General features: G+C 37.0%; 1 protein-coding gene across 1 annotated transcript; it reads left to right on the top strand.

The window, feature by feature from the left end:
- The first annotated feature begins 1 nt into the window (after position 1).
- On the top strand, positions 2-610 carry LOC115276687 (olfactory receptor 13C8). Its single transcript, XM_029920750.1, has one exon. It carries the CDS (start codon positions 2-4, stop codon positions 608-610), a length of 609 nt encoding a protein of 202 aa, XP_029776610.1.
- The last annotated feature ends 11,792 nt before the right edge of the window (positions 611-12,402 follow it).

Below are 12,402 nucleotides of genomic sequence, written 5' to 3'. Positions count from 1 at the left end.
GATGGCAATTGACCGCTACGTAGCCATCTGCTACCCACTGAGATACCCTGTCGTCATGAGGAAAAATGCCTACCTGCCCATGGCAGCTGGATCTTGGGTCACTGGGCTTGTGGACTCAGTGGTGCAGACATCTTTCGCAATGCAGTTACCATTCTGTACTAATAATGTCATTAACCATTTTGTTTGTGAAATTGTGGCTGTCCTAAAGCTGGCCTGTGGTGATATTTCAATCAATGTGATCAGCATGGCAGGGTCAAATCTGATTGTTTTGGTTATTCCACTGCTAGTAATTTCTATCTCTTACATTTTTATCGTCGCCACTATTTTGAGGATCCCTTCCACTGAAGGAAAACGTAAGGCCTTCTCCACTTGCTCAGCCCACCTAACGGTAGTGATTATATTCTATGGAACCACCTTCTTCATGTACGCAAAGCCCAAGTCTAAAAGTTCTGTTGATGCTGATAATCAAGACATCATTGAGGCCCTCATCTCTCTCTTCTATGGGGTAATGACCCCCATGCTCAATCCTCTCATCTATAGTCTGCGGAATAAGGATGTAAAGGCTGCTGTGAAGAACATGATGAGTAGAAAAAACTCGGGTGGAATGTGAGTACTGACTTACACTATGTGACTCAGTATCCAAAGCTGCTGCAGACACAAAGTTCAGAACAGAACATAACCATGTGAAAATGAATTCACCTTGTGACATTCAAAATCATCTGACAGAAATATTTTGGTGGATGTTGTTACTGTTAGCTTTTTGTTTAACTACAGAAATAAAACATGCTTGTGGTTTAAAAAAATACTATTATGGAAACGCAAAATGTGAAATTCTCTTAGGACACCCCAGCAAAATGTAGTCACTCTTAAACCTTTAGAAAATAATACAGGCAAAAGGTGGACTAAAAACATTTGACACTGATACAAACACTGTGTTAACTGAAATTAAAGTAAAAACTTAAAAAATTCACAACAATACTGAAACAGGAATATGTAATAAAGAAGTAAACATTCAGTAAAAAAAGAAGGTGTACCAAAACAATTCCATAACCTAAAATAAGTACAATTTTAATTAACTATGAAAAAAGGAATATTAAGTGGCACATGGCATGTTATATATTATCTTTAATTAATTTATTTATTTACAGTCTGTGTCCACTCTATCAGCTCACTGAGAGTAAGAACTTGTTTGTTTATTACCCTGCAGCATCCCAAAGACCAGAATAGAGACTGGGACATGACAGATGCTTGATAAATATAGGCATTTATTTTAATAAATCAATGAAATGTATCTTGTGTGAGAGTAATAATGTGTATCTGTCATATCTGAGGTAACAAAGGTTATTCAAAAAGAATAAGAGGTTTTGTTAAGTAGCTACCATAACTTTTCTGAATTTGGTATATAATGAGACTAAAGTAACTAAAAGAGTCCCCTGATAATGCACCCTAAGTTTTAGCAGAATAACATAGAGGGGATGTGGTAGTACAGTTCCTCTTGGACTTTGACAAGAGACCTGGTTGTAGTGAGAACTTCTTTCCTACTCTGTACCGGATCACACAGTTCCCAAGCAGTAGGAGAACTAACAGAACTGGTAATTAAAAGCTGCAATAAAAAGATAAGAAGTAGCAAAAGAAAAGGAGTCAAGTTGCTCAATAAACTAAAGAGGTATAGAGTGTTGGTGTTAAGACAAAGATGGTCCAAAACTGAGATGATCTCTATTGACTGAAGAGTGCAGACATGTGGGGCGGGTCAGAGTGAGGACAGAAGCCCCATTTCCATTGACACAGCTGAGTGAGTTAAGTCAGTACAAGAAAGCGCTCCTTTTATCTAGGCCCTTAAAGAGTCTATGGAATTTGAAATATAGAACACAAATCTAAAGCTAATGGTGCTAATAGAAGCCAAATGGTGTCTGGAACATTCTAAACATTCAATAGGCAATAGTTGTTTTGTTTAATAGGTTTGTTTAATAGGGTTGAATGAACTTTAATAGGTCAGAAAGCTTTGAACAGGTGCAAAGTTTTCATCCTTATTTTTTACGGAGAAATTTTAATGCTATTAAACTACTGTCTCTCAACTTTAAATCCACTTTTCAATGCTCTGTTTTGTAAGATAGGATTGGGTCACTGAAAACCACATTCACCTCTGCAGCTAGCTTTTTTTTTTTTCTTTTTAAGTAGGCTCCACACTGAGCATGGAGTCCAATGTAGAACTTGAACTCAAAACCCTGAGATCGAGCTGACCTTCAGAGTCTGACCGTTAACCAACTGAGTCATCCTGGAGCCCCTGCTAGCTAGCATCTGTTAAATTCTTGCTAAAGTTACTGGAGAATGGTAGACTGGCTGATGATAAGGGCCTTGAGCTTCCCAACTTGTTTCTTGTTCCTGTCACATCACTCTAGATAAGGTTCTTCACCACAACAATGGTAGTTCCTTAGCTGCTTCCAGTGGTGGTTTCAGTTTTCATTTCTTCTCTATAACCCAGAGTCAGCAACCTACCAGTGCCATCTCCTCAGTGGTTTGAATCTGTCACTCAGCTTTTACTTCTGGTCAATGGATACTCATGTCAAGAGTTCAGTCTGTCTAGGTATCTTTAAGAACAGATTCTCTGCTTGAGATATGTAGTGAATTAGATAGAGCATACACGGTGTATTTGGTCAGACTCTGATTCCCATACACAAATAAATAACAGCAAGTACTGGGCAAGACATTGTATTTCTTCTGCAGTTGCTTCCTTGTTTCTAAAATGTAGGAACACAAATCATGAAAGACTATTGAATACTGAAAATGAACCATGGACTGAAAGGGAAGGGAGAGGGGGAGGGAGGGATGGGAGTGATGGTCATGGTGGGGGGCACTTGTGGGGAAAAGCACTGGGTGCTATATGGAATCCAATTTGACAATAAACTATTATAAAACATAAATAAAATGTAGATTATTAGGAAAGTCTCTTTAGTATAGTCTAAAATAACATAGCAAATGTCATACACTCATATGAAAGGAAAACACTGAGTGGTTCACCAACCCTGATACTTGTGAGAAATGATAAACTCAGAACTTTGAGAAGAAGAAACGTATACTTTTCTTCACCAATGCATACCTAGCACCCACCTAAGCTTTATGCCTGGCACATAGTACGCTATTTCTATAAACTTATTAGATTAATGCATAAGTAAGTAAATATAAGAATGAAAAAAAATTTAAGAGGATACATATAGCTTCCAAATAATTTATCAATATTATACTATTGGATCCTCATAATAACTCTTTAATGATCCAATATTTCTCCAACTGTATAGAAGAGAGATATTAGATCCAGAAATACTGAAGTATTTGCAACCACAACCAGAATGGGAGAAGTCTTTCATTTGAACAAAACAATTAACAAGTCAATATAATAGCATACACATTCTTCTAAAGCACATATAGAACATATATAAAATTTGATATTTTATTAGACCAAAAATAAGGATTAACAAATTTCAAAGAAATTATATTGAACAGTTGATATTCTGGAAATAGCCCAAATCTATATCAATTAATGAATTGATATAGAAGATCTATATATCTATGTAATATTGATATATAATAGAATAGAATATATATAACATATATATATATGATATATATAGATATATATAATGGAATACTAGCCAGCCAGCAAAAAGAATAAAATCTTGCCATTTGCAACAATGTGGATGCTAGTAGAGTGTATTATGTGAAGCGAAATAAGTCAGAGGAAGACAAATATGATTTCACTTATATGTGGAATTTAAGAAACAAAATAAATGAACAAAGGGGAAAAAAGACGGAAAGATAAACCAAGACACAGACTCTTAACTACAGAGAACAAATTGATGGTTACCAGAGGGGAGGTGGATGGGGAGACAGGTTAAATAGGTGATGAAGATTGGGTGCATTTGTCCTAAAGAGCACGGGCTGATGTATGGAATTGTTAAATCACTGTACTGTACACCTGAAATTAACATAACATTGTATGTTAACTATATTGGTATTAAATTTTAAAAGAAAACTAAATGTTTAAAAACAATAAAATAAAAAATATCAGATATAGAATAAGCAGTTTTTTGAAGGAAAGGTTTATACCTAAATTCTTATAGGTAACTTGGCTAGAGAAAGAAGGAAACAAAAAGAAAAGGAAGGTAAGGATATGGAACTATCTAAACAATTTGAATGTAAAGTCAATGCACAAGGCATTGTGCTATATATCCACAGTTTATTATTGCTTACTAAATCTTCACAACAATCTTGAAAGATATATCTCCTTGCTCTTAATTAATAGATAAAAGCCTAAGACACATAGAAGTTAAGATCATACAGATGCTATGTGGGAAAACTAGATTTCAACCACAGTCTTGCCTATAAAGACATATATTTCCTCTATTACCTACTAGTCAGAAGGGAAATATCCTGAAGTCCAGTTGATTCTGAATCAGGAAAATTAACTCAAAGAAAATTAGAGAGCAAGAAAGGTAAGATATACTAATTGGATTTAACCTTAGAATTTCCCCCAACGCTGTTAACTGTATATATAGGTGAATTCATCAGGTTATGGTGATCAAGCCTTTGATGACTATGCCAAAGACAATGAAGAAGAGGGGATAATATTTTGCCTTTGTTTTGAGCTCAGTATTGCATCATCCTCCTTAGAGACTCATTGATCTGTATACTTGCAGGTAACAGATGATATCACCAGGAACCAAATGTATTAACCAACCAGAAAACCACTGAACAAACCTAGGGTCATGAGTTTTCAGTGTTATGCACTTCAAGAAAGACGAATTTTTAGGATGCAAGAGTTTTTAGTTTATCAAAAGAGACAGAAAGCTAATAGAGAGAATACTGAATAAAGAAACTATTTAGTTTGGAATTCCACCTCCACATCTACCTTACGAACCTTTTAGCCTATGCAAGTACTTTAACGTCTCTGAACCTCAGTTTTCCTATTTGTTGTAAAGAAATATATGAGCTTATTCACCCACATTTACAGAACTTCTCTCACTCTAGAAAAAGGGTCTCAGTATGAACATCCAAGGAGCCAGAGGAATAGGGAGTAGTTCAAGTATAACCAGGAATGTGTAGTCCAAGAAAAACTATACAAATTTCCTAGGTCAAACTGCTCAGAAGTGGCACAGTGGGGATTAGAGCACAGCTAAACAGATTACAAATTTCATACATTTCTCATCACTCCATCATGTACTCTGTGTGTCTGACTGACTGCCAGAAGATCTTCCTATCTGTCTCTTTAGTAAATACACAAAGGACTCAATTTCCAGCACTATATGACCTCTAATTATGTAAAACATGGGGGTTCCAAAGAGGCCAATTGACCTAGGGAGACATTATTTCTGTTTTACTTGTTATCTCATACCTGGTAATATCTTCCCATGGGATTATAAAACACAGTCTGGTATTTACACCTGAGCAAGAAACTACATCTCAGAGGACATCATTAAAAGTTGACTGACCTTACATCAAGGTACAAATAGATTACATAAGGATGGCATCCCATGTATTTGCAACAGTCTAAAGTCAAGCTTGTTAAAGTAAGCTTGCAAGTTTTTAACAACACTTTTCTGTCCACAAGTTTTCTGGAGGGAACCTGGGACACTTCCTAGGAGATTCATGTCTCCTCTTTAGTTATAACCAAACAGTAAGGAAAAGAGATTATCATGTGGAAAATTCTACAAGTGGCGTTGTTTTATTCTGTGAAGAGAAAGACGCTCTCTTTGCACTGCCATCAACAAGTCATTAATAAAATATAATTAGACAAGGTAAAGAATACATATTCTAATAAAATCTTCAGTAGAGAGTCAGAAGTGATAAACTTCTAATGGGAAGGGGGTATTAAAGCAGATGCATTTTGTTGAGTCACATAGAATTAAAGGGATTTGCCACAGTCTTCACTCCTCCATGTTGTGTTAGACCCAGATGCTTTACTCAAGTACTGTCATTGCAAAGCAGTGAAAATATCTAAGTTTGTGACTTCCATGAAATCATGCAGATAATTCATTTTCATCTTGGGAAATTAAGGGCCCATATTATTAATGTTATGATTTTAAAAATTTATTAGAATTGTTTGAAAATAGATTGATCTAATAACTTTCAAAAGCGTACTTCTTCTCCAAAAGTCACATAAATCCAGGACAACGATAGGGCAGGGCACTATAATGAAGAATCTTGAAGCACCTAATGTAGGATGGAGTAAGTATTAAGATCTTTTTCTAGGTCAAAATTTACATAATCTATAATGACATTTAAATATGGCAGAAGTGCTCAGCTCAGAACCAGTAAGATGATGGCAAATAAACAAAGAATGGTAAATAAAAAACCATACTAATCAACACACCTTTGTGACAAGACTGCTCATCACATTCATTCAGAATCGCTGAAAAACAACCATGACACCCCCAAAGAGAAACCTGTTCCCCTAGGGTTCTTTTGGGGATACAAAATACTAGTTGTTTATCTGCAACTAGATAGATATGTGAACTGTGACGGCCACCCAAAATAATGCCACATTTCGGGGCGCCTGGGTGGCTCAGTCGGTTAAGCGTCCGGCTTTGGCTCAGGTCATGATCTCACGGTTCGTGGGTTCGAGCCCCACGTCGGGCTCTGTGCTGACAGCTAGCTCAGAGCCTGGAGCCTATCTTAAGATTTTCTGTCTCCCTCTCTCTGACCCTCCCCTGTTCGCACTGTCTCTGTCTCTCAGAAATAAATTTAAAAAAAGAAACACAAAAATTAAAAAAATAATAATGCCACACTTAATGTATAAATGTGAAGCAGAACAGAGCCCTTAACTCTGTAATGACTAACGAATGATTAACAGCCTTAGGAAAAACATATTGTAAGGACTTTCTGGAAGAGCGCTGATCTGTGATGCAGGAGCGAGCAGCTCTGAAGGCCTGGCCTGCCCAGGGCAGAAGGCCGCCTATTCCTTTTGTGCTCCCTCAGAGATCACCTGTTAGTATGAAACTTATTGAGTATGTCTGATCTACCATACCTGCCTAAGCAAATTATTTTTCACTGCCTGATCATTAAAAATAGTCTTGGTATTAACTATTATATTCTCAATAAATATGGGTCTGTGGTGTTGTTTGGGGGACAGTCGTCATAAGCTGTCATCCCCTGCTCCCTTTTTCTCTTACAGCTCACTTACAGTCTGTGCCTAATTCTCCTGAGTGTCATTATGGAAAGCAGTATGAACATCTATTATGGAAATATTGATATGCAGAATGTCCAAGGTTTTAAGACTAGCTATAAAGATAGATATCCATGAGATCCTCCACTGACAGAATATTTGTGTTGAATATAACACAACTGTATTAATATTACCTAAGCACTGACAAATAAAAATTTATCAGTATCTATCCCTTTGGTATCTGGTGGCAATGAACACAGGAATCTGCAGCAAGAAGAGAATTGGCCGTACTCACCTGCCAACTTTTGTGCTCCTGTCATTCCCTGCTCTCACCCACTCCCACTCCATATAAAGCTCCAGGAGGAATAAAATTGTGCTACTTGACTGCAAATGGAGCACTAAAATATGAGCATGGGAATGTTAGCCCTGACTCCTGAAAATATGAGCCCTACTTCTGCCAAATCTCTTACATTACTTTTTATAGGAAACTGTGCTGCATGTGAAAGTAGAGAATGTATAGTAAGATTGCAGTATCTTCTGTTTTTTTGAGACAAAGTTCATTGTCTAGAAAGTGGTCCTCACACTATATCCAGTGATGGCCATTTCAAAGTCTGAGAATGAAGGTAAAACTAAGCCCTGACAAGAGATGATACTCATTAAAAATAGTTAACAAGTAAGGCATAGGCAACAATGAATGAGAAAAGAAATACAGATAGAATGTACATCAAGTTATAACCAGAGTAGTAGCTTGATGTGCATTACATTTTAAGAAAATCCGCCATGCTATCTGGAGAATATATTGAAGAAAGACAGAGTGAAAGCTGAAAGGCCAGTTAGAAACTGTGGCAGAAATGCCATTTTAAGCAGGAACTCATGACTTGTGTGAGATGTGCATTGCTCATATTTATGTTTCCCACAGCCTTTCGGTCTGCCTGTGTGCCTGTTGAGTTAAACTGACTTGAATATACTTCTCAAGAAAAATACACCTCCTCTAATTTAGATGAAGTTATCTGAAATCACTTGTCAAGATTTTGTGTAATCAAATTCAATAAGTTATACAATTTTGTCTCACACAAGCAATCTGTAGTTTCCCCAACTCATCAAAAAATAGATTCCATTCTTTGGTGACAGTGATTCACTTTGATGCTCTATTGATTTTTATAGCTTCATATTGAAGCAGAATGATGACATGTCTGTTTTATTTACCAAAACCAACCGAGAATGATTATTTGTAGCATCAACATTAGGCAAACTATACTCAGATTCACTAACTCATAATCAAATATAATAATGTTAACTGTCTTCTATGGAGGGTGTATTAAATACCAAAAAAAACCCCATGATATGTAGTTTTTATCACATAACAGCCTTACAAGATAGTTATAATACTCACTTTACAACTCAAGTAGCTTAATCAAAGTCAACAAGCTGCAAGTCAAGAAACTGAGGTCCTAACACATGTGTGTCCAACTTGAGAGCAAAATGCTTTCTATAATAGCAAAATGAATATTTAAAATATTCAACACAATTAAAATAGTAAACACTTTTATTGAGTACCTACCATGAATCCATAACTATCTTAAATTCTTCAAATGCATTGCCTCATTAATTTAAGTAGGGATATCAAGCAGGAATTTTTAAGTTCCTTATTTTTAGACATGGAACCTAGAGTTAGAGAGGTATAGTGAACTCGCCTAAGGTCATTGAGGTAGTGCTTAACAAATTGGACTGTCTGTAACCCCAGATTGCAATGTTCTCAACCACCTTACTCTCTGTCTCCTAAGTGACAGAAAATGCTTTGCTCCTATAGAGTCAGGCAAAACCAGTAACCAGAACATAACACACTGGAGAGATCCTTATTTATCACAAAGAGCTTCATAATCCTAACATAATCTCCTCAGTAATACATGTTCTTAATTATTTTAACCAAACACATGGGGAATGGCTGAAGGGAGGAACCAAGAAATGTAGCCTTGTGCAAGAAAGATTCAAAGGGAGGCACTCAAGATAGTGGCATAGGAAGATGCTTAACTCATTTCCTCCTATGGACACCACAAACCTATACCTACATATGAAATAACTCCCTCTGAAAACTAAAACTATAAATTGAATATCTTTTCCACAACAAAGGATAAATGTTAAATCAAGGTTGGAGAGACAGAGATGTGGTCTCACCAAAAATCGTACCAGCACTCTGTCCCTGTGTTGTGACCCACAATCAGAAGGGCTATTACAAACTTCCTCCCTGAAAGCTAAGGGTTTGTGCCTCACATCAGGCACCTTAACTCTTGGTACCTGCAACATAGAAATGAGCCCCCAAAACATCTGGCTTTGAAAGCCAGTGGGGCTTACATCCAGGGGAACCATAGGGCCATGTAGGGAACTGATACTGCTCTTAAAGAGCTAATGCACAGACTCACTCACCCAGGACCCAGCACAAAATCCGCAGTTTGAAAACCACCTAGACCATATGTGAAGGAGATTCATTTCTAATCTTAAAGTGTCTGCCAGAGAGGCAGGAGCCTGTTAGGACTCTCTCAGGAACAATGGCACTACTGGGCATATTTTTGCAATCCCCCTTTACCTTGCTAGCACGGGTGCTTGCAAGGTGCAACTTTGTGCTCTTCCTCTATGCAGCTAGTGCTTGTGGGTGGGGCCTGCCCCTGGGCCAGCCCAAGCCCTGCCAGAGACAAATGCCAAGCACTCCTCTCCCATGCTTCCTCCCATAGCTCCAATAAAGTAAGTGGGTGTGCACAGTCCACAGAGGGGACACTCTTTCTATGTCTGTCTCTGATGGCCAGCAAGGATTGCATTTCTGGGCCCTATGGGCCTGAATTAGAGAGACAGTTCTTGGCAGATTATCACTTTCAGGGCATTGCAAAGACAGAATACCAAAACACATTCCCAGTCTTCTTGTGAAAAAGGCCCATTTACTTGTCCTGGAGCTTCAGACTAAAGTGCAAGCTTTAGGATGATTACACATCTAGAGGCTACAGGAGTACTCTCAGATAACATAGGCCAAAGAATTCCATCTTTGCATTCTCTGTTGGCTTCACTATAGCTTGCCAGTACCTCCCAGAAAGAAACTCATATACCTGTCTCGAAACTGTCTCCAAGGGGACACCTCCAGATAACCTAGTCTGAAGGTCATCAGAGTTTATAATTTTTTTCCATAATACTATATGTAGTGCTACCTGAGAGTCTAGTTTCAAATTAACCTGAAACTAGGAGCTGACTGAGATCTTTCCCTCTAGAAAACTAAGAGGACTTGGGACTTCCTCAACAAGAATATCTATCAAGAATAAATCTATTGAGAATAAATGAGCCTGTTTAGACATTATTGAAAGTTTGAGAGACAACCAAAAGCTAGGGCAAGGTTACGCAATGTTTCATCTCCTACATGTGGCAACTCCTTTAAGACAGGGAGAGATAGCTGTTTCACCTAATCCATAGAAACAAACACAGGAAGTCAAGCAAAATGAGGAAAGGAATATGTTCCAAATGAAAAAGCAAAATAAAACCCCAGAAACAAACTTTAAGGAAATGGAGATAAGTAATTTATTTGATAAAGAGTTCCAAATAATGGTCATAAAGATGATCACTAAACTCAGGAAAAGAATGGATGAACATGACGAGAACATCAATAAAGAGACAGAAAATCTAAGAAAGTACCAAATAGAAGTCACAGAGCTAAAAAGCAATAACTGAACTGAAAAATACACTAGAGATTTTCAACAGACTAGATAAAGCATATGAAGGAATTAGTGATCTGGAAGACAAAGAATTGGAACTACCTCAAAAGAGCATCTAAACGAAAAAGAGTTCTAAAAAGTGAGCATGGGTCAACATTGAACAGAATAACATTTTCATTACAGAGGTACCAAAAAAAGAAGGGAGGGAGAAAATATATTTGAAGAAATAATTCTGAAAAGTTCCCTGACTTGAGGAAGGAAATAGACATCCAGATCCAGGAAGCCCACAGAGTTCCAAACAACATAAAGCCAAAGAGACCCACACCAAAACACATAATTAAATGTGAGGATTTAAAGATAAAGACAGAATCTTAAAATGAGGAAGAGAAAAGCAGCTTGTTACATACAAGGGAATCCCCATCAGACTATCAGTATATTTCTCAGCAAAAAATTTACAGACCAGAAGGGAGGGGCATGATATATTCAAAGTGCTGAAGGGAAAAAAATCCAACCAATACTCTACTTATCAAAGTTATCATTCAGAATTGAGAGAAAGATAAAGAGCTTTCCAGACAAACAAAAGCTAAAGCAATTTATCACCTCTAAACTGGGCCAACAAGAAATGTTACAAGGATTCCTTTCAGCTGAAAAGAAAGTATGGATGGATGGATGGATGGATGGATGGATGGATGGATGGATGGATAGATAGATACATAGATAGATAGATAGATAGATAGATAGATAGATAGATAGATAGATAGATATAGATGCCATTCCACAATTTAGCCACAAAGTAAAACGCAACAGTAGATACACAAAATTAATGAGAAAGGAATCTAAGCATCACACTACAGAAAATCATCAAACCAAAAGGGAAAAAAACAAGAGAAGAAAGGAACAGGGAAGAACTACAAAACAACTTGAATGTTAACAAAATGGCAAGAAGTACCTGCCTAACAAAAATTAAATATGAATAATTTAAGTGTAAAGTTAAACAAGACCTATCTATGTGTTGCCTATAAGATACTCATTTCAGACCTAATGACACACACACACACAGAAATGAAGGGATGGAAAAAGATGCTTCATGTAAATGGAAACCAGTAGAAAGCTGAGGTACCTCTGCTTATATCAGATAGAATATACTTAATTTTTTTTAATCTTTATTTTTGAGAGAGACAGAGAGAGACAGAGAACAGGGGAGGAACAGAGAGAGAAGGAAACACAGAATCCAAAGCAGGCTCCAAGCTCTGAACTGTCAGCACAGAGCCCAACGTGGGGCTTGAACTCATGAACTGTGAGATCATGACATGAGCTGAAGTCAGACACGTAACCAACTGAGCCACCCAGGCATCCCAGATAAAATAGACTTTTAATACATTGACTAGTAAAAGACAAAAATTGGCATTATATAATGATAATGAGGTCAATCCAGCAAGAATGTATAGCATTTGTAAATATCTATGTACTCAACATAGGATGGCCTAAACATATAAAGCAAATATTAAGAGACCTAATAAGAGAAATTAACAGCAATAGAAAAAAATCATA

Source organism: Suricata suricatta, chromosome 13, assembly GCF_006229205.1.
Source record: "Suricata suricatta isolate VVHF042 chromosome 13, meerkat_22Aug2017_6uvM2_HiC, whole genome shotgun sequence".
Taxonomy (NCBI): Eukaryota; Metazoa; Chordata; class Mammalia; order Carnivora; family Herpestidae; genus Suricata; species Suricata suricatta.
This window is presented reverse-complemented; position numbering and strand designations above follow the sequence as displayed.